A 23,663-nucleotide genomic window follows, 5' to 3' on the forward strand; every position below is an offset into this window, starting at 1 on the left:
AAAGTTTTAAATCAATTCATTGGTGATAATAAAAACTTACCGGTAATAAATACTACTTAAATAGCAATTAAAGGCAGTCTTGGACAGGAAACGAAGATCATATGAAGCATGATTTTTTGCAATTAATCACTACCCAAATGCATCCATATCATTGATTTTTTAATCCTTTTTTATGCTATTCTTCGTTAGGATGGCGGATTAATAACGTACTTTTGATATTGTGAGGTAAAAAATAGTCGACACGGTGGAAGATGGGTTGTTCTATTGTAAGTGGAGTTAAACATTCGATACCGTGGTTATTTTCAAAAGTGTTTTAACTGTAATAGTAGCTGATGGGAAAATTTCAATGCTATGTATTCGTAGATTAGTAGTAACGAATATCAATGACCTTTTCCGATAATGCGCATGGTGGACTATTTGGTGTTGACTGTATGTGATATATGATTTACACTTGCTTTAACGTAACGCACGATAGAAATTTTATTCCAGATGTTCAACTTGATATGTTTCTCCTTTAACAACATGTTCCAAAAATTCTGGTAGTTATACCTCTGACTAGTGCATTTTTTCCAATTTTCAATGTAAGGGCCGCGGTGGCTCAGTGGTTCACCTCTGACTAGTGCATTTTTTCCAATTTTCAATGTAAGGGCCGCGGTGGCTCAGTGGTTCACCTCTGGTTCAGGGAGTTTTTTGTTTGATCCCATTCTCGCCAAGTGAGCTTTGCGGTGGACAAACATCGTGTGCGTGGGTTTCCTCGGGGTCTTAAGCCCAACTGACATAACATGGGACGAAAAACAAAGATTTCATTTCATTTTTCAATCTTCAATTTACTTATTCTGTATACATACTTTTAACGTAGAATATTGAGGGAAATAATGAATTAAACTAACAATATTATGTATAAAAGTATTTAATTTTGAAAAAAAAAAAAGGTACATCAACAGAATAGCAGCAGACAAAAATTGGTTCAGTTTTATTAAAAGAAAATCATAACAATTCCAGACTTACGGATACATTTTTGAGAACTTAAAAGATGATATGTTTGGTAAATTACGTAGATTCTGTGAGCACTAGTTTTGTCATATTAATTTCAAACTTCTTTTATTAGAGTTTTGCTTCTCTTAGTCATTGAATAGTTTGAACGTCACCAGTGACTGCAATTACTTCAATCTCGATATTTGCACCCTGCGAAAAATAAATAAATGCTTTAAAAAATAAAATACATTTCAAAAATAAAACATTATAATCGCCTAAAATTAAAGTACTTTATATACAAGTATTTAAATGAAAAAATTAGAAATTAGAATGGCAAGAAATATCTTACTTTCCACCTTCTGCTTTATATGCCATTACCTTGTACATTATTTTTTATCATGTATAAAAACCGCTCACCAAATTGTTAAAAAAAAGTATTTCATCATCATATCATTAATATCATATCCAAGGCGCATGTCCAAAAAAGAAAACAAATAAATAAATAAAATAAAATAAATATATAAATAAATAAATAGCCAGGGTTGGTGCCATATATAAAGTTAGCATAGGCAAGAGCATGCCCTAGTATTCTGTGCTTGCAACAGAGATAGAATTGTCCCAGTGGAGTTGCGTAGTGCAAGTACTAGTAACGTGAAATGACTCCCGTAATACAAAATCCCACCAAATGTGAAGTGAGATCTGTCATACGATTTCTGAACGACAAAGGACAGAATACAACTGACATCCATTGGGAATTGTGTGCCATTTATGAACCGACAATAATGAGTGTGAAGGGAAGGTCAGCGCAGAGAGTTTCGGGAAGGGCATTCAAGTGTTCATGACGATGAGCGTAGCTGACGGCCTACTGTTCAAACAGACAATCTGGTGAAACGTGTTAACGAGAAAGTGCGATCCAATTGCCGGTTCACAATAACTGAACTCGCCAAAGAATTTCCAGATGTGTTTGTGATTATGCATCGGTCTGTGACTGGCAATCTCGGTTATTACAAACTGTGTTTAATGTAGGTATCAGAAATATTGACAGACGCTCACAAAGAGCAAAAAATGGCAGCTACACGTGATTTTTTTTTCTTTTTTACCACGAAGGGATAATGGGGATAACCTCTCTTCTCATATAGTGTCGGATGATAGAACTTGGATATCGTACGCCCCTGGGGAGTCAAAGCAGCAGTCAATGCAATGGTGATACTCTGGTTCTTCTAAAACGAAGAAATTCGAGCAAACACTATCAATTCACAAAATTATGACAACTGCGTTTTGTGATCAAACGGGTGTGACTCTTATTGAATTCTTGAAACCAGGACAAACAATTACAGCAGATATACAATTGCCACATACTGACTAATCTGCGACGTCTCACCCAGAATCAGTGGATACGAATGCTACACTCTGGAGTTCTTCTGATTCACGACAACACCTGCCCATACCAGCTGCTCGTACTGTTGAGACAATTCAAAGATTTCGATAGGAACTATCCAGTCATCTTCCTTACAGGTCCAACCTTACCCTCAGAGATTTGTTTCTTTTTCTTCACCTGAAAACATGGGTTGCATCGAAATGTTTCAATGACAATGAGGTGCTCATCACATCAGTTCTGGACTGGCTGCACTGTCAGGCGGAAGACTTTTATACAGAGAGTATGCGGAAGCTTGTGCCACGCCACCAGAAATGTCTGAAGGTTCATGGTGACTATGTCTTAAATTAGCCAAGATATGTCAAGTATATCAATCATAATAAATTTCTTCTCTTATCATTTTTTTAAAAAAATATTGTCCCTTTTTTTAACATGCACGTCATATATTCGTAGCTGTCGTTTTTAGCAAAATTATTTTCACTCTCAATATGTTTTAAAATAATCAAGGAACTTATTTTTTTATGAAGCAGTATACTGAATACATTTCGTAATAAATAGTGAAATTGTTGATGGAACAAAATGATTTTTCTGAACTGTATCATAAAATTATAATAGATTCCATATACATATATATTTGGAACAAAGGAAACCCGAATTGAGGAACTGAAAAATAGTAACTTACCTAAAAGTAGTGAAAACATAATTACAAGGCTAATAAACCTTATAAAGTACACTATGAGCACTTTCGCTAAAATACTTCATCAAGTAGGGGAAGGAAGAAACTTTTTTTTTTTTTTTTAATAAGATAAAACGCTGAGAAGATACATGTGAGTGCCATGCTGGAATGTACTGTCACGTGATAATGGTACCAATGTACCAATTTCTAAATAGATTAAATTTAGTAAAGGAAGTTAAAAATAATTGGACGATAGAAATGCAAAAGAGTGAAGGAATAGTAACTAAAAAAAACTTTTATATGATATAAGAAAAAGAGATGGAATATTTAAAATAATGAAGAAGTTGCCAAAAAATAATAAATTAATTAATAAGAAATTAGAAATAACAAGAATTTTAGGATGATCCAGAAAAATGGATAAAAGATTGCGATTTTGGCCAATAATTACTTTGTGGATCAGGGTTCACAAAATTTTTGAACGGCTTTTAAATTGAATTTTTGTATTTTTTACGGAAAAAAAGCATATCATTGAGTTAAGTGATAGTTTAGTTTTGGCTACACTGTATGTAGATCTTCAGATATAAGATCTACAAGAACATTTTTGATTGAAATATAATGGATCTTTTGATCCAAAATTACATCAAGTGCCACAAAAAATTTGAATGATCCCTAAATCGAGTTTTAATATTTTTTACGAAATAAGGACATCATACTGAGTTAAGTGATAGTTTGGGTTTGGCTACATTATATGTAGTTCTTCAGATATAAGGCTTACAAGAAAATTTTTGACTGAAATATATTGGATCTTTTGATCCAAAAAATGCACAAAAATATGAAAATATAATAATAAACAAAACAATAAGAACCAATACAAATAATAACAATAATAGAAATTGGGTAATATAAAAGAAGCATGGCAAATAGAGTGGATGAAGTGAAGCAAGGTGGTTCAAGGATAGGGTGTACGTGTCTTCCCATGTCTTCCTGACAACACGAAAAGTCTGAATGAAGATTTTTGAGGATATTTACATGAAAGAAACTGTTTTTCTTTCTTCCTCTTTATCTGATGAAGCATTTAACGAAATACGGTCATAGTAGATTTTTTTCAGTCTCGTAATTACGTTTTCACTACTTTCTGCTTACTCATGATACCCTGTACATATGCATTGGTGGAAGATATAATTAAATATTTAAAATTGCAATTCTTCATTATTGAGAACTCATAAATTTCAAGTAAAATAACTTAGTTTCTCAGTTATTTTATAGGTTCATTAAGAGCAAAGAAATAATCTCAAAGTCAGTATAACAACCACACGAATAGCTAATACAAGGTATCATTAATCTTCCCAATATGGACAGGACGAATTGAGAATTAATATTACAATTTTCTCCCTTTGGTACATGTATAGGGTGTTTCAAAAGACACCTACAACGTTTGGGAGGTGATTACTGACACCAAAATAAGACAAAAAGTATAGACAAACCTGTGTGTACAAATGCTTCCTTTCGGATTATAGGCTACCGAAAACATGAAAAGATGAACTTTAAAGGTCCATAGCTCCAAAACTATGGGACTTACTGTAGTTGGGTCAAGACTTCACTTAGGACATAATGTGTGCGCTATCCAAAAATATGTTTCAGAATCCTAAGGTACTCACGCAACAATTTTTATAGAGGTAGTTTGGCTACCGGCACATAATTTGAAGTACTCGCCAACTACCTCTATAAAAATTGTTGCAGAAGTATCGCAGGATTCTGAAACATGGATATTTGGATAGGGCACGTACTAGTTCCTAAGTGAAGTCTTGATCCGGCTACGGTGGAGCCTATAGTTTTGGAGCTATGGATCTTCAAAGTTCATTTTTTTTTCATGTTTTCGGCAGCCTATAACTCTGAAAGGAAGCATTTGTGCACGCAGGTTGGTCTATACTTTTCGTCTTATCTTGGTGCAAGGAATTACTCCCCAAACATTGTCGGTATTGGTTTGAAACACCCTGTATAGTTCCCATATTAATCACATACGTCACTACTTTGTCCGAAAGGAATTGCCTCGCTTTAAGTTAAATATTAATTGATATTTTAAGATATTTAAAAGAACTCCGTTATGGCTATATGGTTAGCGTACGCACCTCCGGCGCAGGAGTCTTAGGTTCAATCCCTTGTAGGAGCTCATGTGGTCCAGATCCCACGTTAAGTTGTAGGTCCACGTCTCATATACCCGTGTTGCTAAACGGGACGTTAAACTCCAAGTCAATCAAGCAATCAATCGAGATATTTAAAAAGAAAATTAAAGGAAGCTCGATAATTACAGCGATAATTTTGCAACAAATATTAAACTAATCGCTAATCTTTAGTCTTCATCAGTAGTCGAGTGCTGATGAAAAATATTTAATTTAATTATTTCCAATTATTTTATCTATTTACTCTATATCATTATAGATCATAGAAGTGTCATTTAAATTATGAATGTTTAAAGCTACTGTCTAAAGTTATGTATAAAAAAAGTTGTGATTAAGCTATAACAGTTACATTACTAATAGGAAGTTTAAAAGGTATTGCTCCACACTTTTATCTAAGTTTTACGTACACATATTTTGCACATTTCAAACTATGCATCATACTATACGTTTATTATTCAGAGTTTGCTGTAATTGATAATTTATTATTATAAAATAAAGCTAGTAGAATTAATACTTCATATGAAAGTATTATTTAATGAAAATTGCGAATTATTTTTTTATAAGATTTAATGAATGTCACTCTTATAAATACATAGTACTAACCCACAAAAAATGTCGTAAAAAATACGTTGAAGTTTATTTAAAGTAATAGTTTATCCAATATAAACCTAAGAATATCGGAAGGTGTCTAACTTCAAATATCTGCCTTTCTCATACATAATCACGACGAACAGATTCTTGGTAGTAATAATGTAACTCCAAGAAACTAAATATGTAGCACAAAATAAACTTTTGAACTTAACTATGCTATTCCATATATAAGCGCCTCGATGTAAGATAATGGTAAGCATCATCTCCATCGAAATTGAGTTGGTAGATGGAATGTGTTGAGATCGGATCACAGTACAGCATGTATGTCGTTAAAGTTAGCAAATAAACCTGCGCACGACAGGGCAAGCTTCCTTGTTATGTGCAATGGTATTGCATTGCATGGGAATATTGAACTTTCTTTTCCAATTGACTCAAAAGTTTAAAAAAAAAAATGTCGTTTCCATTATTTTCCCCGATCCGATCATACTGTAAAGTTACGTAAATGAATCAAAATTGAATTAAATTAATTGACATATATTTACCGAAACGACAGCTACTGAAAATTATTATCTGCAATACGTAATTCTAAGATAAATTTTTTAATGCCATGTAGTCTCGTCCCTCTAGTCTACTGGCAAGAGCAAACGCCTTTGGTAAGTGAAGTCTCAGATTCGATTTTCGGTGAGAAAGCATCGACTACACTACAGTGGTTCATTTTCTAGTGCAAACTGTGAGTCTCATCCTATATAACCTCGGTACTGACACAGAATGTAAGTACAAATTAACAAATTAATTAAATGTCATGTATAAAATTTAATTAGGCATTTCTCTGTACATTTTTATACTAAGCTTAGTAGTAAATTTATTGAATGTAAAATTATTTCTACTATTTATTTATTTATTTATTTATTTATTTATTTATTTATTTATTTATTTATTCATGCATATTTATGGGCATTACTGGCGGTCTTAAGCCCGTCACATATTAGAGATGAGATTTCTCGGCGAGCACACTATCCTAGGAAGTGGGAAAGAAAGGAAGGAAGGCCTGGGGCTGTATATTAGGTACCATCTTGGCATTTGCTTGATGTAAAACAAGGGAAACCCAGGAAAACCTCACTCAGGATGGCTGATCTGAAAAAGATGCTACATCTTTTCGATCACCGGAATCGAACCCGGGACCGTTCTCAAAACTATTTCTACTGTTTTTGCACTCCTGGTATAGTAAGGTACTGTCAATATATAACTCATACAATCTGGCTATGTATATTCTTATATATGGTCTTAATACCAATAAAAAGAATCTTCGTCATAACTTCTAAATACGATAACAGCTTAAAAAGCTCATTACTATACTGATACAGTGTTGGGTCATCAAATTATGACTATATACTTCTTTCGACATTTGATTTGATATAGGAACACATAGTAATGAATTTGAATCAATCTCTTGAACAAAAAAATGCTGAGTCATTATTTGATAAAAGTTGAAAATAATACAGATATTGACCTTTACGACACGTTGAACTTTGTTTTATCTAATCGAGTCTTTAACGAAACAAGGTCAGTTTATCAATTAAATAATAACGATAGGAAACTCCTCCAGACGTGTCTCCTCCAGACGTGTAAGAAGTTAACATTGTTATTCCATAAACTATAGTTATATTTAACTTGTAACTGTAACTGAATCCCTTCTATTTCTCCACTACAAGCTTCACATATTGTAGGAATATAACTTTGAATCTATATGGCATAAGCATGAAAGGATTTGAAAGTAGTTATACTTGGATTAAGTAACAATACTTTTTGTTGGGGAAACTGCAGAAAGAAATTAAGGATCTCGAACAATTCAGTTACCTTATTATAGCCGAATGGCTAATATGCATGGTTCGTTGTGCGCTTCTTCGTGGAGTTGCCTCAAATTAAAATCCAAGTAGTGGTTCGGACCCCACTTTCAACAGTAGATCCCTTCTTTCAGTGACGTACACAGAGGTTCATCTAAGGGGGTATTATATCTCAATCTCATATCCTTTCAGGACAAGCGTGACTTTTGTATATATAGTTTAGTATAGTAAATTTTTATTTTTCACTATTATCTTACTCAAAAGGGTATTAAACCCCGAAAGCCCCCTCCCCTCCCTTCTGTACGCAACTGCTTCTTACCTTATACTCTCCGTACTGAAAACAGATCTTAAATTCAAATCAATAGTATCAACTATCGAACACATTTTAAATTGGATACTATTGATTAGCTCAAAAATGTTTTTCTCTTCAAAGCTTGTTTACCTTTTCTAAAGACACCAGTATTTGCATTATGTAGTTTATTTCCTTACACTTTCCTTAAACTTCAAATTCAGAAACAAACATAAATTTGGATTTTCTTCACGTAGTTTTTCTCGGCTACTTTTATGAGTAGAATGTGCTCGCAACATTGTAATTGTCATTCCAAGAAAACGTCTATATATACCATTTAGTAGCTTGTTAGATCATTAACTAGACCAGGGATAGGGAATATTTTTCATTATAAATGCCGCATTGACAATGCTCATTTTCCAAGAGGGACGCGTACGATAGTTTTGAATAGACTTAAGTTATTTTACAGTTCTTAGTTGGATTAATAGTTTACATGAAAATGTATAACACTATAATATATTAAAAGCATCAAGTAAGAAAATTGATCATTCATTTTTTTTTTTTTTCTCATCTAATGACTTCTTTGGAATTGCTTTTGTCGAGACAGCATTGTGGTATCAGATTCTACTGTAGGCGTTTTGAGCAACAATGGGTCTTTAAGGTGCGCATCAGCGATATGAGTTCTGAAAATATTCTCGATTTGTCATTATTCTATTTACATAATGAAGTATTTTCACAACAGGTCCAGACTACCGCACTTTATCACTCTGAAGACTGCATGTGGCCTTAAAGCCTTGGGTTTTCCATCCCTGAACTAGACAATCTTCCGCAGAACTCCACTACACCTAACTTAAACTGTGTATTCCTTATCTATGCAGATGAACAGTTAATCTAAATCTATGCCTCCTGTACGATACTTATAAACGCAGTCAGTAACTTTTATTATTTAATGCAAACAATACGAAGTATTACTTCTACATGTAGTTTTACCATACTTGGCGCAACAACAAATATACTAAATATTGTAAATAAATAAACATGATTAAGAGTCACAATTAATCATTTTACTTACGGCGGGAAGTTTTCCTGCTTGATAGGCCGTTCTTGCCGGATATGGTTGCTTAAAATCTGGAAATAAAGGACAATTTTACGTAGGTAGTAAAGCAACTAAGTGATATTACATTCTAAATTATCTGTTGTTCCTAATTCGTATTCGTATTCAATTTTATTTAAAATTCATAGTTGATTTTGATATCTTCCGATTTTCCAATCTTAAGAGTGTAAAATTCGTACGGTATAGTTTTTCTTGGTAGAATAATAATTGTTATTGTATGTTTATTGACATTATAGAAATATTCCTATCTTTAATATCGTCTGTCAATTTTCACCCTTGTATGTTTATTGGTACTGTACCTTTCATCATGTCTTTCAAAATACAATTTCTCCTCAAACAAAGTTCATATCAGTTTCTTTGTCACTCTCTAATTATTTCCAGTATAATTTTTCTTCCGCTAGCTTTTTCTAAAACTTTCTCATTGTTTTTCGATCCCAATCAGATAATTTTCTCCATCCCTTTCTATATCCACATTTTTCAGGCTTTTAAAATAAGAAAAATGTTTAAGGAAAGAGATGATATTACAGTAAAAAAAAAAGTTCTAAATTACACGAGTGAAGATTGCTGAAGAGCTTAGAGTATATTAAACTAGTTACTCAATGAACACAAGAAATATTTATTTATATTTTTAATACTCGGCTCCTTGATCAATGAGGACAGATATTTGTAAATAATCATTACAAATGCCTGTCCTATTGTACATTTTCATTTAAAATTGAACTTTATGTTTTCTTATGAGGTAGCTATATTCTTTACTTTCTATTATTTAGTAATATTATTTTTTTTGTAAATCTGGGTAATTGATATGTAATAAACATTCAATAAATAGAAGGTTACTCTATTGTACATGATAAATAAATAAATAACATAAAATTGAATTGAAGGAATTAATTGAAGTGATGAAAGTAATTCTTGAGTATTCCATGTACATAATATAAACCAATATACAATAGAAAACATCAATCATGATCTACTTTTAGTATACTACTAAAAATATCTAAGATTTTCCTTGTACACATAAATCAAAGGCTTAGGTTAGGTTAAGTTAGATTTGACACATTCTCTCTTAAAAGTGTTATGAATAAAATAATTACTTTGTTCAAGGGGTTGGGCACTCTACATATTAGCCGGTTAAGGTGTAAACCGAAACAACTTTCTAACTTTATTCAAGCTTTTCGGGAAATGCAAGCTTCACTTGGGTAACGGCAGTCTACCCAATTACTATGTTTTTCCAATAACACACACACAACATATATATATATATATATATATATATATATATATATATATATATATATATATATATAATATTAATAATGAACGAAAATTATAGCGGGGAAACTAATGGCGTACACAGAAGTTCATTAAGAGTAAGGTTCAAGTAGTCAATCTTACAATCTCATATACTTTCAGAACAAGAGTGATTGTCGTCCCCTTTCTGGGCTTGCAACGGAGCCTAAAAGGTATCTCAGCCAAACCCAAATCCTTGGCTTGCAGTGAAGCTAACGGTTCCTTTTTCCTCCTGGCTTGCAGTGGAATCTTGTGAAAAAATTTACCTCTCTTTCTTTTTGCAGTACAACAGCAAGAGATTCCTAATCACAACCCAGCCTAGCTTGCAGTAGAGTTTTGTCGAAATGTCTAATCTCTCTCTACTTGCAGTGGAGCAGCGAGTGTCCTACACCCCCTCACGTAGTTCGTTACTAAAAATTCTTCCCGAGACCGTCAGGTAAAAGAAAATACCTATTCCTATATTTAAAAAGTCACATTATTATAGTACTTCTGCAAAATACTATTTATTAAAAAATGTTATAAAAACCAAGAGTAAAAAAAAATTCCAAATTGTAATTTGCTCTACCTACTCCTGTACAAGCTAAGCTTTATAATACATATCTTAATAGTAAATGTTTATTTCTCTATAATATCTTGCTGAAGGTAGAGGCGGAGTTAAACCGGCGGTTACGCCCCTGCAGAACACAATGGAAAGCAAATAACTAACAATGTAAAACATTTTGCTTGAGTGGAAACAAATATTTGTAAGAAATATAATACTATAATTCACATTTTTCCTAAGTTATGTGAAATATGATACTTACATTGTTTATATATGTCGTTGACCTTGTGGAAGTCATTAATATCATTCAGGAGAACCGTCACCTTCACAACTATATAAAAATGTTTAAATAAATAAATATTAATAAAACTATTTTCAGTAGTGATAATATTAATTTAAACGTAAATAGTAAAAAAATGAGAAGTAAATAACTTTCAAATATTATGCTTTAAGAAAATAAATATTTGCAATTAACTTGTTTACAAGCATACAATTAACACACATAAGCAAACTATTTGTCGCTAGTATAGATAGTATAGTGTCTACAAATAACACCAAAATTGAAAGTAAATACAATCGTATGAAAAAATGTTTATCGCATGTTTTTACATAAATGAAAATGAAGAGAAAATATTGCATAAATGAATTGAGATACACGAAAGAATACAACATATAATATTTCAAGAAAACTATAAACTAAAAATGTAATTTAAAAAAACAAATCTGAAATTTTAATTGTCAAACTTACTGATATTTATGGATTTTTCAAAAAGAAACATTTTTTGTTTTATCAAAAATACTAAATATTTCTGCCATGATATTAGTATATAACCTACAAAATTCTCATATGGATAACTATTCAACTTCTTAATCTAATTCAATTTAATCGAATCCAGGTTCTCGGTTCACTCTGTTGGTGCGCTATCCACTATACTAACAGTCTACCTTCCAGCCAACTAAACATTTTCACTCTCAAGGTTGGTGTTCAGACATCAAACCACATGGACTTGGCTATAAACCCCTGTTGTGCAATATTATTGGAGAACCTTGTGTGTATATAATATTGAACCTATTAAGGTTGAATTAGATATTGCATATGGTAAGATGAGAATCATGTCCTATATAGGTGCGAAATTAATGGCTGAACACCGACATTGAGAATGTGAATGTTTGGCTGGCCGGAAAGTGAACTGAATACTCTACTGTTTAGCGCACCGGTAGGGTACGTTACCATATGTTATATACAGTAAGTGTAATGTTCATTATAAAATTACATAGGCTTTGCTTCATCTCATTAAATTAAAGAAATTAGATTTTGCCGTCACAGCTATGTGTGTCTGTGTTTCTTTTCGTTATGTTTATATTAATATATGAAGACTATATCACGAACAGGGAAAAAGCAGTTTTATGTGAATTTCATTTCTTAATTTAATACTATATTTCCTACTTCTATATTTGCTACTATACCCATAGAAGCAATACTATATTTCTCTGCTGCCTACCTTCAGTTATATCTACTTTTTAATGCTCTATAGACGAAAACTATAGGTGAAAGCTATAGACGAAAGCTACAACAAATAATGCTCTACAGACAAAAGCAATAATAGGTAATACCTTATATATGAAAGTTATAACATATAATGCTCTATAGACAAATGCAATAACAGATAATACCCTACAGAAGAAAACAAGTGTCTATTTCACATGATATTTAATAACTTTACTCGTATGTTTTTAAAACCTTGCAATTCCATTTAATGTTTTTTCACCACAGCACAACTTGCGTTACATTCCAAAAATTAATTTTCAAAGGAAACCACTATTAGTCGTTATATTATTAAGATATGTCACATCAAACACATCATATTGAAGTTAGAACACTGTGTAACTATGAATGTCCTAGAAAATAACACATTATTTTTTCTTTAAAATAATTCCATTCCGATCAATAATCATAAACTCCACCAAACCACCTTGTTCCTGAATGAAAGTATATGATTTCAAAACTGCATCAATCTGAAGAAGGAGCAAGAAAAGTCCTCTGTTTTTACTTTGTAGTTTCAGAAGACCTTACGGGTTATTCTATTGCAATGGATGTTAACCTGCATTATGTAACGGTAGACTTGGTTTATTGTGTCTCAACTCTTTTTCTTTCCGCTTAGTTTCTTCACAGTAATAGCTGTCATCTAGGGTTGACAGATTGAACTAAATCCAAGCCTGGAGACCAGGGGGATTTGAATAATTGACGGCACAAATTTGAAACTGAAGTGTGTAAATATATTTTATTACTACCACACTTAAAACCACTATTACTAACTCTACAATATTACTTACCAAACATTTACTTGTACTAAATTAAATGAAAATAACTTACACAACATTAGCAATTATATATTCCTACCTTATCATTCATACTTTTTGGAACTCCTTGCCGTTGAAAGGGAGATGGCCATTTAGCAGAACCATTTTGTGGAAAGCTTTAGAGGCCATTTTCAAAAATCATCTGAATACAAATTTCACCCATCACAAATTCTGTTGACATTCTCAACTTTGTCAAAAACTATCACTACACCAAACACACGTTCAACATGTGTATTACTGACTGGTATAGCGAAAACATACTTCACATTTTGGACAAGTTTGATGTACCTGCTTCCTTCAAAAACTCATTCCATAAATTATAATAACTATTATAAAGTGTTGATATTACAGATTTCAAAACAGAAATCTGATTGTACACTTCATTCCATCAAACTTAAAATTTCATCCCCATCTTTATTAAATCATTAAATGAAAATAGTGTTGATGCCATGCGATAATACAGGCGCAACAATGAAAAAGAATTAAAACCTAATGATTTGCAACAATAAAAATGTAAACCTTGAAAATAATTAAATAAAGTATAAATACAACAAAGTATACGTGACGTAGATAATTAATTATAGTCATTTAATATTTAAATTCCAAAATTTAGCTCGTTGGTGCGCAGAGCCGTAGAATCTATTTCAAACCCGAGCGCTATGGGACGGAGTACGGAGATATGGCAGCAATACTGTCACCTTATCAATTTTGTAGTTGCCATATCTGTTGGTTTGCTTTACATTTCATATTCTTCAGCGCATCAACTTGAGTACAGTGACATTCCTATGAGAGCAGAAGGAGAATTTCTCTCATGGACTTTTAGATTTTTGGTGGGCGTTTGGGGCAGCTCCTATTTTAATAAAGTATCAGGTGTCTATGATCATGGTTGAAGTATCATATCACATAACCATAGATACGTTATTTTAACCATAGATGACATTTTTTTCCACCTACAATGAATGATACACATGCTGATATATTTAAAATGTTTTCCAAAATTATTATCTGAGTTGACCACTGTTATTAAGTAGTCACTAGTATCTCCACAGAGTAAATTTAATACATTATGTGCAATATAGTTTAGGCATAAACGTAAGAAAAAAAAATTTAAAAAATAAAAATAAAAATGCTAAACCTGAAAACACCACATATTATCTTCCTAGTTAGAGACAATTTTTATTTACCATTTTCATATGAAGTTCCTGCAGCCTTTAGAAGTTGTCCTATATTTTCTAATGCTTGGCGGGCTTCTGCTTCAATTCCACCGTTGACTACTTTTAGAGTATCCTTATCCATTCCAACAACTCCGGACAGATAAAGTGTGTTGTTAATTTGAACACCTTGACTGAAATTACACAAATTATTTAACAATTATAGATGTCAAAAAAGGTACTCAATTTACTCTATTGTATCCTGTTGTATTTAGGTTTAACAAACATATAAAACGGCGAATTTTCTTTCACAGCTGTAAAGTATCAAAAGTTTCAAGTGGAGACAGGATGTATGTTGGTTTTTGCAATGTAGGGTACAACTTTACTTTTCAGAGGCAATTCGAGAATTTATAGGTACGTTAAACAATTTATAAAATAAATGAATCACTGTTAAAAATGATAGAAAAAATGAAAAAATAATTTTAGAGAAGTCTAGAGGGCAAATCGCCAAAAGAGGGTTGGGAACCACTGTAAGATTATATATATTAGTGAACAAGATCTTCCTGAGGCTACAGCATACACATCTTAAATCTTTCTGCTTTTCTCTTTCCTTTATTTTCTTATCTTTTTATAGTTTAGCATCCCACGATTATGCACCAAGGCTAAGAGAAACGTTAGTGATGATGATAAACGAAATAGGAAAATTGAAAAATGGGAGAGAACGGGAGAATCCCGAGAAAACCCAAGCACACAATGTTTGACCAACACAAGGCCCACTTGGCACAAGCTGGAATCAAAACAGGGAGCCCATGCACCAGATGTGAGCGCTCTACCACTGAGCTACCACTGCCAAGTTTATCTTTTTAGTTGGTAATGACGGTGAAGATGTCAATTATGTTATTCCAACTTCTGTCCAGAGAGCCTATATCGGTATTTAATTTTGATTACTTCATTCAAATGAAAAAAGACTCGTATGTCATCTACTCTATGAATAATGAAGGTTCACTTCCACTTTATTGATGTTTTGCTTTTATCTTTCAGGTGTTTTGAACGGCCCGACAACGTTATGTTTGGCATCCCGAATATGTATTTTCAGTCTAGTGTGTTTGTCCTAAGACTTCATAGACACATACGTTTACTATGGGAAGTAAAGGTAAATCCACTTTTATTTATTTTTTCAGTTCTATCTTCCAATAGCCAAGAATTCTCAACAGCACACGGAAGTGAGTATCTTTGAGTTTATTGATAAGATTGCTCTTTAAGATTAGGGTCGGCTAAATTGTTCCGAGTATATTGTCGCATATGACGACCCTGGCAACAATAAATTTGTGTGTCCTTGTATTTGTTTATCATTTTAAAAACATTTATTCATAATTATTCCCTGCCTTCTTACCTCATTGAGATACAATAATATAATAATGTTAAAATTATGTTCATCGTTCATAGAGATTCTTTTTTAATCGTTCATTGCTCAGGCTGTAATACTAGTTAAATTACTTGGAGTATTCTCTAGTTGTGCTCATTATAAACGTAAAATAAATTTGTTAAAGTATCAGGCCATCACCGCATAGAAATAGGAAAAAACATGTGGAACCAGCCATTTTGCGCTAAATTAAACCATGTCCTTCTGGAGAACGATCAATATTTAGTTTAGTTTTACTACAAATATTTTGGTTTATTTAAATTACAATATTTTCTCACAAACTCAGGGGCTTAAAATCCCTGATAGTCCCATTTGCTAGTGGACACACTCTCCTCGAAAAGAAGAAAAAAAAATATATAATCTGTCAAGTGGTACTGATATGTAAATCATTCTGTATCATACTAATTCATTTGGAAAATACAGTAACACAAATTAACGTATTCATTTCTTTCTAACTCAATAAAAAAAATACGTGCGTAAATAATTGTTGTTTCATATTACGTATTCTGTGCACGCGTTCATCAAGTGTGTGTGTGTGCGTGTGTATTCGTGACTGCGCTTGTGTGTTGGTTTTTGCCCCCCCCCCCCTAGAATCGGTATTTTTATTCCCCCTTGGAAAAATCCTGTGGGCATCCCTATGCTAACTTCGGCAACCGTAAGAAGAAAATTCAAATAGTTTGACTCAATGGCGTACTATGTCAAGCGGTTAGAGCATTCAATCATGATTTTTAAAAATAATAAGTTAATATTTAATGTATATTGTTAATTAATATCTTGCTGAAACAGACGGGTTAAACCGTCTCTGATTTCCTCTAAATAAAGATCTCAGTTGACCTAAGAAACTCAACATTTGCTTGATTTAATTCCAAATGTAGATCAGAGTACAAGGTTCTTTAGACAGAGGTGATCGCCAGATTTTTTTTTTTTTTTTTTAACACGACAGTACAATAGATGCAGTACAGTAAAACTGCATTAATCCAGATCCCGATACGCCGGACTTCTCTTAATCTGGATAGGAAAAAAAGCAAAATGCAAGGTTTTAAATCTGACTAGAAGTCAAAAATTGCATTCATTACAAAACTCCGCGACAGTCGAGAATATTGTATTGTAATGGGAAACACAATATACTACAGTACATGTATATAACACGGTTGGCAGTATACCACAGTACAGTAGTAGAATATGCATTTAGGCCTATGTCCTTTAAATGCACCACAATAAACGTGTTTTGTTGCTATGAATAGAATTTTAACGCACCCTTTTACTGTTCTTGTAGGTTATTGAAGTTAATCCGGACTTTCGTTAATCTCGTCAACTTATTTCTGCAATTAGGGCGGATTGACGAGGTTTTACTATACTTCGTCTATTAAACACCACTCATAACCTTTAATTAACACCTCAAATCAGTTCTATTTGAAGCAAATTCAAGCTTTACAGTAGTTAGCCTACTCACTATCAGCAAAATCGGTTTCATTGATTTTGATACACGACTGACCATTAGCTCCAGTCATAGCATAACATAATAAATCATCTGCAAATTCCAAACGTTTCATTTTGTTGAATACAGAAAGTTATTCGGTTTATATCGGTCTGATCCGAATTAGGAACGCCACTGCTATCTGGGGAATAACACTAGAACGATGCGTCTGCTGTTGTGAGCAGTAGTGTCTGAAGTTGTACAGTATGTAGGTGAATGTCAGATGGCGTCTAAATTAAATCGTTACTAGAAAGGACATTTCATGACCTTTACCATGCTTGCTTTCACGAGATGTTGCATTGCTCGAATTTTTGATAGGTATACGCTAGATCGTTTTTAAAATATAGCGTATATTCAATTTCGTATACGCCCCTTCTTTTGTAAACTAAGGTGAGTATAAGCTGCACTATAAAAATACTAGGTGGATATTAATCCCTGGGTGACCCGGAGACAAATTCCTCCAGGAAGCATATCTCCGATCGTGCTCAACATTGATTACAAATACTATCGCAGTACTATTTTCAGCCCTCGTGTATTGTAAATCCCCTCTTTCCCCGGGAAAATCTAAAATCGTCACTGCTTGTTATTATTGCATATGCATAGTGAAACAATGTCGGGAGAGTGGGTTCACACTCGAAGTGACTACTGTTAAAGCAGTTGTGGCCCGTTACACAAACTAGGAGACCGTAACGAAACAGTCGCTCACGAAAAGCACCAGGAAGGAAAGTGACACGCGCAGTGCTGCAGGGTATCCAGCGATTGGCGTGCCAGGGGAATATACCGATTCAACATGCCACGGACCAACCATTCAATTAGACACCTTCAACTGACAACACATCTTACAGACATTCGTAAGCAACTCCGGTCTGAGGTGTCCGTAAAGCCAGCGTACACCATCTGCTTCCGAGCCACATCGCAAAACGAAAAACAAAGCTACAGGAAATTGTACGAAAAGCACTTCGCGGAGTCCAAATGGTAGACATTCGTCACAATGAATGAAACAACCATCCATCTCACTGGTGATAGTGGTCACATTCGGGGGCTAGCATACCTTGACAGCAATGTGACGGGCCATAATTTTGTTGACTACTGCTGGAAAATTTTCACGCGTGAATTAATGGTTCTTACAGTATTCAGTTATACGGGGAAGTTGCTAATATGCAAATTTGATAAAAACGTGAAAGTGATTGGAACGTACTTCCAGGAATCCATTATGATAGTTATTGACATCCCAAAATTCTACAGTGCTGACGCCAAGCATATGAAAATCTATATGGACAAGGTTTCAAGTCATCCGCCAGAACATCCCTATGATTTTATCAGGAAATAGAACAGAAATTTGAAATTTGTGCCATTCAATTTCAAGACATTTCTCTGATGCCAATCCAATGGATTTCTACGGCTTTGTATGTTGAAAAGACGTCTTCAATATCGGCGATTTCGCATCTTCGCTGGTATAAATATTAATTAGTACTTTTAAGTATTCACAAAATGATTATTTTGGAAGATTTCCTCGGTGAGGGGGAGATATTTTCAATACACGAGGGTAAAAGTAGTATTGCGAAAATTCTGGTAAGCCACATTGAAATGTTCCTAATGTAAAGAAAATCTCCTGCGCCACCCCTGAATCATCACTGATTGACACATAGAGTAATAATATGAATTAACAATAATGTATTTGTTTCGTATACACCTGAGAACCAGGCCCGTATTCAGGGGAGTCTAGGGTGCCTCCCCCCTAAATTTTTACTGCCCTTCCTAAAATTTTCACGGTAGACTTGCAAATGAACTATAATATGGTTGGATCGGGCCCTCTAAACATCTAGTGCCCCCCCTCTGCATTTTGGGGCTGGCTACCGGCCTACTGAGAACTACAAAAAGGAAAGAAACAGAAGAAAATACCCACACAATAAAGCAGGGAGTGCGGGGTTTTAAACTCCTTGAACAAGATATTGTGAAAAAATGAGTATTTACTATGTGAAGATACATATATAAACATCTTGCGCGTCTTGGAAAGATATGCTATTGAGTATTTGATCTCACTCCTTGATGAAATTCTGTGTACGTCACTGTATAGTTAACGAAGTCTGCGATGTGTCCTAGAAGTTTCATGAAAATCCGAAATGATCGGATTAAAAACTATATTGATTTTGCTATTTTTAATTACTATCTTAAAAGTAAATAAAAACATGGCTTCTTACCTGTAAGGTGCCAATGGTTTCGGCGCATTTGCCGTAGAAAGTATTTTCCTGATAATTTTTGACATAGTATCTAACGACAGAGTAAAATAGGACAGAAGAGTCTTCTATAACAGCTGCTTCTGCGAATTCCGTCCTCGCTAAGCAATAAAAGTTCATCATACAACCTTGAACTTTGAAATCAAGGTCGTCTGGCGAGAGACTTAACAATTGCCTATCGCATGGCCAACAGGGTTATCTTATCATTATATACTCTTCGTTCCGAGCTTTTTTTCAGAGATTGTAATTAGCTTTTTTTCTTTGCTTTTGTCAAGTGGAAAGCTACTTGCTGTGAGTAAAATCGTAAAAAAAAAAAAAAAAAAAAAAAAAAAAAAAAAAAGATTCTCATTCCGTGGTGATAAACATCGACGCAATGCTGAATTAACGTATCAATTTGTGGTACTAGTAACTGTTATGTAAATGTAATTGTTAATTGTAACTACGTTGCATTGCGATCAACTAACTGTACGAGTATCATTATAGAATGAGGTCCACAATGAATATATACTTTTGCCAAATCCTTAGTAGGCCCTATATTAGAGGTTTGCACGGGCTACCCGAGCCCGCGGGCCGGACTCGGGCCTACAAATCATATATATTACTCCTGGCCTTGGCCAGGCTCGAACTGTAAATTTTTAAATATACAACCATATTTCTCGAGCCTTTTCGGGCCGAACTTTGTAAATACTGTAACCACTCTTTCTGGGTAATTTTTAAAGCACAACTCCAAAATTAAAGCTCTAATTGCTGTAAATAAAATACAATTTTGCGTTAATGACTAAGTTTCTGTAATCTGGGGTTATTTGGGGATCATTTGATTATCTCACGAGCTTGGGCCGGGCTCGGGGCTAAATGATAAAACATATTTCGTACTCGGATCGAGCCTCATATTATAAATTCAGGGCCTGGGCCGGGCCCATGCAGACCTCTACCCTATGTAAACTAATGGTGGTACAGTAAAGATTAGTAATTGCAAAAATAAACATTAAAAAGATACGTTGGTCTACATAGTTTAAAAGTATATGTCGGCTAACCAACAATTTGTCATTATTTGTCCAACAGTTTTGACCTCGTAGACTCAATCTACTGTCTTTTGTAGGTGCTGCATCGGCAATTGAATTTGTTTGAAAATAGTCAACAAAATGGTCAATAAAAACGTTGGCAGTTGGCCACCTAACAGTTTCCCACTGTTGGGCCAATTATTTTTGGTGCTAGGATAATGAATGGAGTTCTTTTTCTTAATACTTTTTTTTTTTTTTTTTTTTTTTTTTTTTTTTTACTGTGCCCATCCTCCAAAAATACGTAGATTGACTTTAGAAGCTTAAACCATTTCTCTAGCCAGCAATGTGTGAGATTTTATAAGGATCAATAAATAGGTATTTGTATAAGGATTATTGAATCGACAGGTCATTGCAAGGGTGAGGGGGCTTATTCCGTAACAGTTTCATCAACATACGCAAATCCTGCGTTTTAGTTTTATTGATTACAGTTGATTTTTGCATGTTTTGAATTGCGTTACACTACGTAATTTTTGCGAAGGCTGGTACGGAATAAGACCAGAGGTGAAATTTTGCAAACCTATAAATATTTATTATTATTATTATTATTATTATTATTATTATTATTATTATTATTATTATTATTATTATTATTATTATTATTATTATTATTATTATTTTACATCAAGACAGAGAAAATTTTCTGATTTACCTTTTCTTTTCAGGGTTGAGAAACTATGTGATACATTGGAGCTAGGTCAATGTTTTATTTGGGCCGCGGTGGCTCAGTAGTAGAGCGTTCACCTCTAGTGCATGAGGCTCCTGGTCGATCCCAGCTCTCGCCAAGTGAACTTTGTGGTGGACAAACACCGTGTGCGTGGGTTTCCTCGGGATTCTCCCGTTTCCTACCACTTTCTTCATCCCACCATTTCTCATCATACCGTCTCCTTTAGCCTAATCGGCATAAATGTGGGACATAAAACGCAAGGTTTTCACTTTATTATTTTTCATTTTCAATGTTTTATTTATAAATAGTGTTTTCCGGGTATACTTTGCTTTCAACTTGGTCAATCGCTTTTCCCCTATGAACTAAGATAAATTAAATTGCGAGCAAGTAGTATCCCAGTTCATTCTCCCGAACAAAATTTTCTAAAAAAAAAGAAAGAAAAAAAGAAAAAGAAAAAAAGAAAAGAAAAGAAAAGAAAAAAACTAAAAATTTTGTAGAGAGAAGGAATCATAGAGATTCTTGCTTAAATTTGTGAATGTTTTGGGAAAGGATTGCAAAGCTTTCACCATAGTAAAAACAAATGTTTATATTACTTTTCATCCATACGGAGAATCCTTTCTTGGCACGAGGGTCACTGATGTGAAATAACTTACATACTTAAAATCAATTTAACACTTACATTTTCTCAAAGTATTCACCATTACACTGTATACAGCTTTGCATCCTCAAAAACCACTTTTGGAAACAGTGTTGCCAGTCTTTTTCTTCAAGTGTTGAAAGTTCATTCTCGTAAGTCACTATAGCTTCTTCAGGGCTGCAAAAACTCTTCCCACGCATGCGATCTTTGATCCTGGGGAACAGAAAAAAAATCACACGGGGCCAGGTCAGGGCTATACGGCAGATTAGTCATAAGTTTGACCTCCGTAGATTCTAAAAACTGAATTGTGATGTTGACCGTGTGTGCGGACGCGTTGTCATGATGAAGCAGGATTCAACGCAATCCAGTTCTTGGACGCCGTTCCCGAAGCTTCTGGAACACTTTTGTTAGGCAAACAGTGGTGTACCACTGAGCAGTAACAATCCTTTGTTCTTCAAGTGGAACAGTTGCAACATGGCCAGATTTCGAGAAGAAAGTTGCGAACCATCTTCTTCCCCACACTTCGCGATCGCTTCACTTTCGTGGGTGGATTTTCGTCTGGAAAGATCCAAACTGTAAACTGGCGTTTATTTTCAGGGTCAAATTGATAGATCCAAGTCTCATCACCTAGTAACAATGTCAGACACGTGTCGAGAATTGCCTCCATCAAATCTTACAAGCATTTCTTCACACCATTCCACATGCATGCGCTTCTGCTGTTCAGTCAAAGTGTGAGGCACCCAACGACATGAAACCTTCCTGAGACGAAGATGATCATGAAGAATTTTTATTACTGCTGGCGATCTAATGTTCACTGTAGATTCAATGTCCTTGAAAGTTGTTCGAGGATTTTCTCGAATCATTTGTTCCAGAGCGGCAATGTCTTTATCTGACACAACTGTTACCGGTCGTCCAGCTCTCTCTTCATCTTTAAGCGATGTCCGGCCTCTTCTGAATTCACCAAACCACCGAAAAATTGTAGCACGGGAAGGAGCAAGGTTCCTAAATGCCCTCTGCAAACGGTCAAGGATTTGTGTCTCGTTCAAACCACTTTTGAAATCGTAAAGGATCATTGCCCGAAAAAGTTCCCTTTCGAGTTCCATTCTAGACAGCCGAATACTGCTCACATCAACAAACAAGTGAAGGCGATACGGCCACGCCGGTAAGCGAGGCAAGTTGAAACTTGCTTCGCTTCTTCGCTCTGGATCAGTGATGCCAATTGAAGGAAATTTCCCTTGGCGCAGGGAAATTTTGAGTAGATTTTGGAGAAAAGGGAAAATGCTTGTAATCTCTCAATATTGCAGGGAAATTTGAACCTCTCTTCAATCATTTATAGCTTGAATGTATTAACGTATCTGATTAATCTCATTAAAATTCAGTATAAATTCAATGTCGTATTTATTCCAAACATAATCCGTTGCACATATTTGATATAAATTCTCACAAGTTATCTTGCTTTGCATTCGTTAATTGGGGCTGCGGTGGCTCAGTGATAGAGCGTTCACCTCTTGTGCTTGGGGTCCCGGGTTCGATCCCAGCCCCTGCCAAGTGAACTTTGTGGTGGACAAACACCGTGTGCGTGGGTTTTCTCGTGGTTCTCCCGTTTCCTCCCACTTTCTTCATTCCACCATTTCACTCATTTCTCATTATCACCGTCTCCTTTAGCCTAACCGGCATAATCGAGGGACGTTAAACTTAAATATTTCATTTCATTTCATTTTGCATTCGTTAATATTTATCAACATTACACATCGATCAACATATTCAGTTAAATTCG

The 23,663-nt window shown here is 34.3% G+C and overlaps 1 protein-coding gene and 1 long non-coding RNA gene across 10 annotated transcripts in view; one reads left to right on the plus strand and one right to left on the minus strand.

The window, feature by feature from the left end:
• The window catches only part of LOC145676115 (uncharacterized), a 357,332-nt gene that overhangs the window by 149,719 nt on the left and 183,950 nt on the right, over positions 1–23,663 (plus strand). For all 9 annotated transcript variants that reach the window (XR_014129290.1, XR_014129294.1, XR_014129292.1 and 6 more), the window contains one exon: positions 15,429–15,540. This is a non-coding gene — a long non-coding RNA (uncharacterized LOC145676115). The remainder of the gene's footprint in view (positions 1–15,428; positions 15,541–23,663) is intronic.
• Positions 895–19,647, minus strand: LOC145676114 (2-iminobutanoate/2-iminopropanoate deaminase-like). Its single transcript, XM_081747010.1, has 5 exons — positions 19,489–19,647; positions 14,421–14,581; positions 11,138–11,206; positions 9,003–9,058; positions 895–1,185 (listed from the first exon to the last, which is right to left on the minus strand). Exons 1-5 carry the CDS (start codon positions 19,551–19,553, stop codon positions 1,126–1,128), a joined length of 411 nt encoding a protein of 136 aa, XP_081603136.1. The 5' UTR covers positions 19,554–19,647; the 3' UTR covers positions 895–1,125.

The sequence above is a fragment of the Thermobia domestica genome, chromosome 18 (assembly GCF_964235325.1).
Source record: "Thermobia domestica chromosome 18, izTheDome1.hap1.1, whole genome shotgun sequence".
Lineage (NCBI taxonomy): Eukaryota > Metazoa > Arthropoda > Insecta > Zygentoma > Lepismatidae > Thermobia > Thermobia domestica.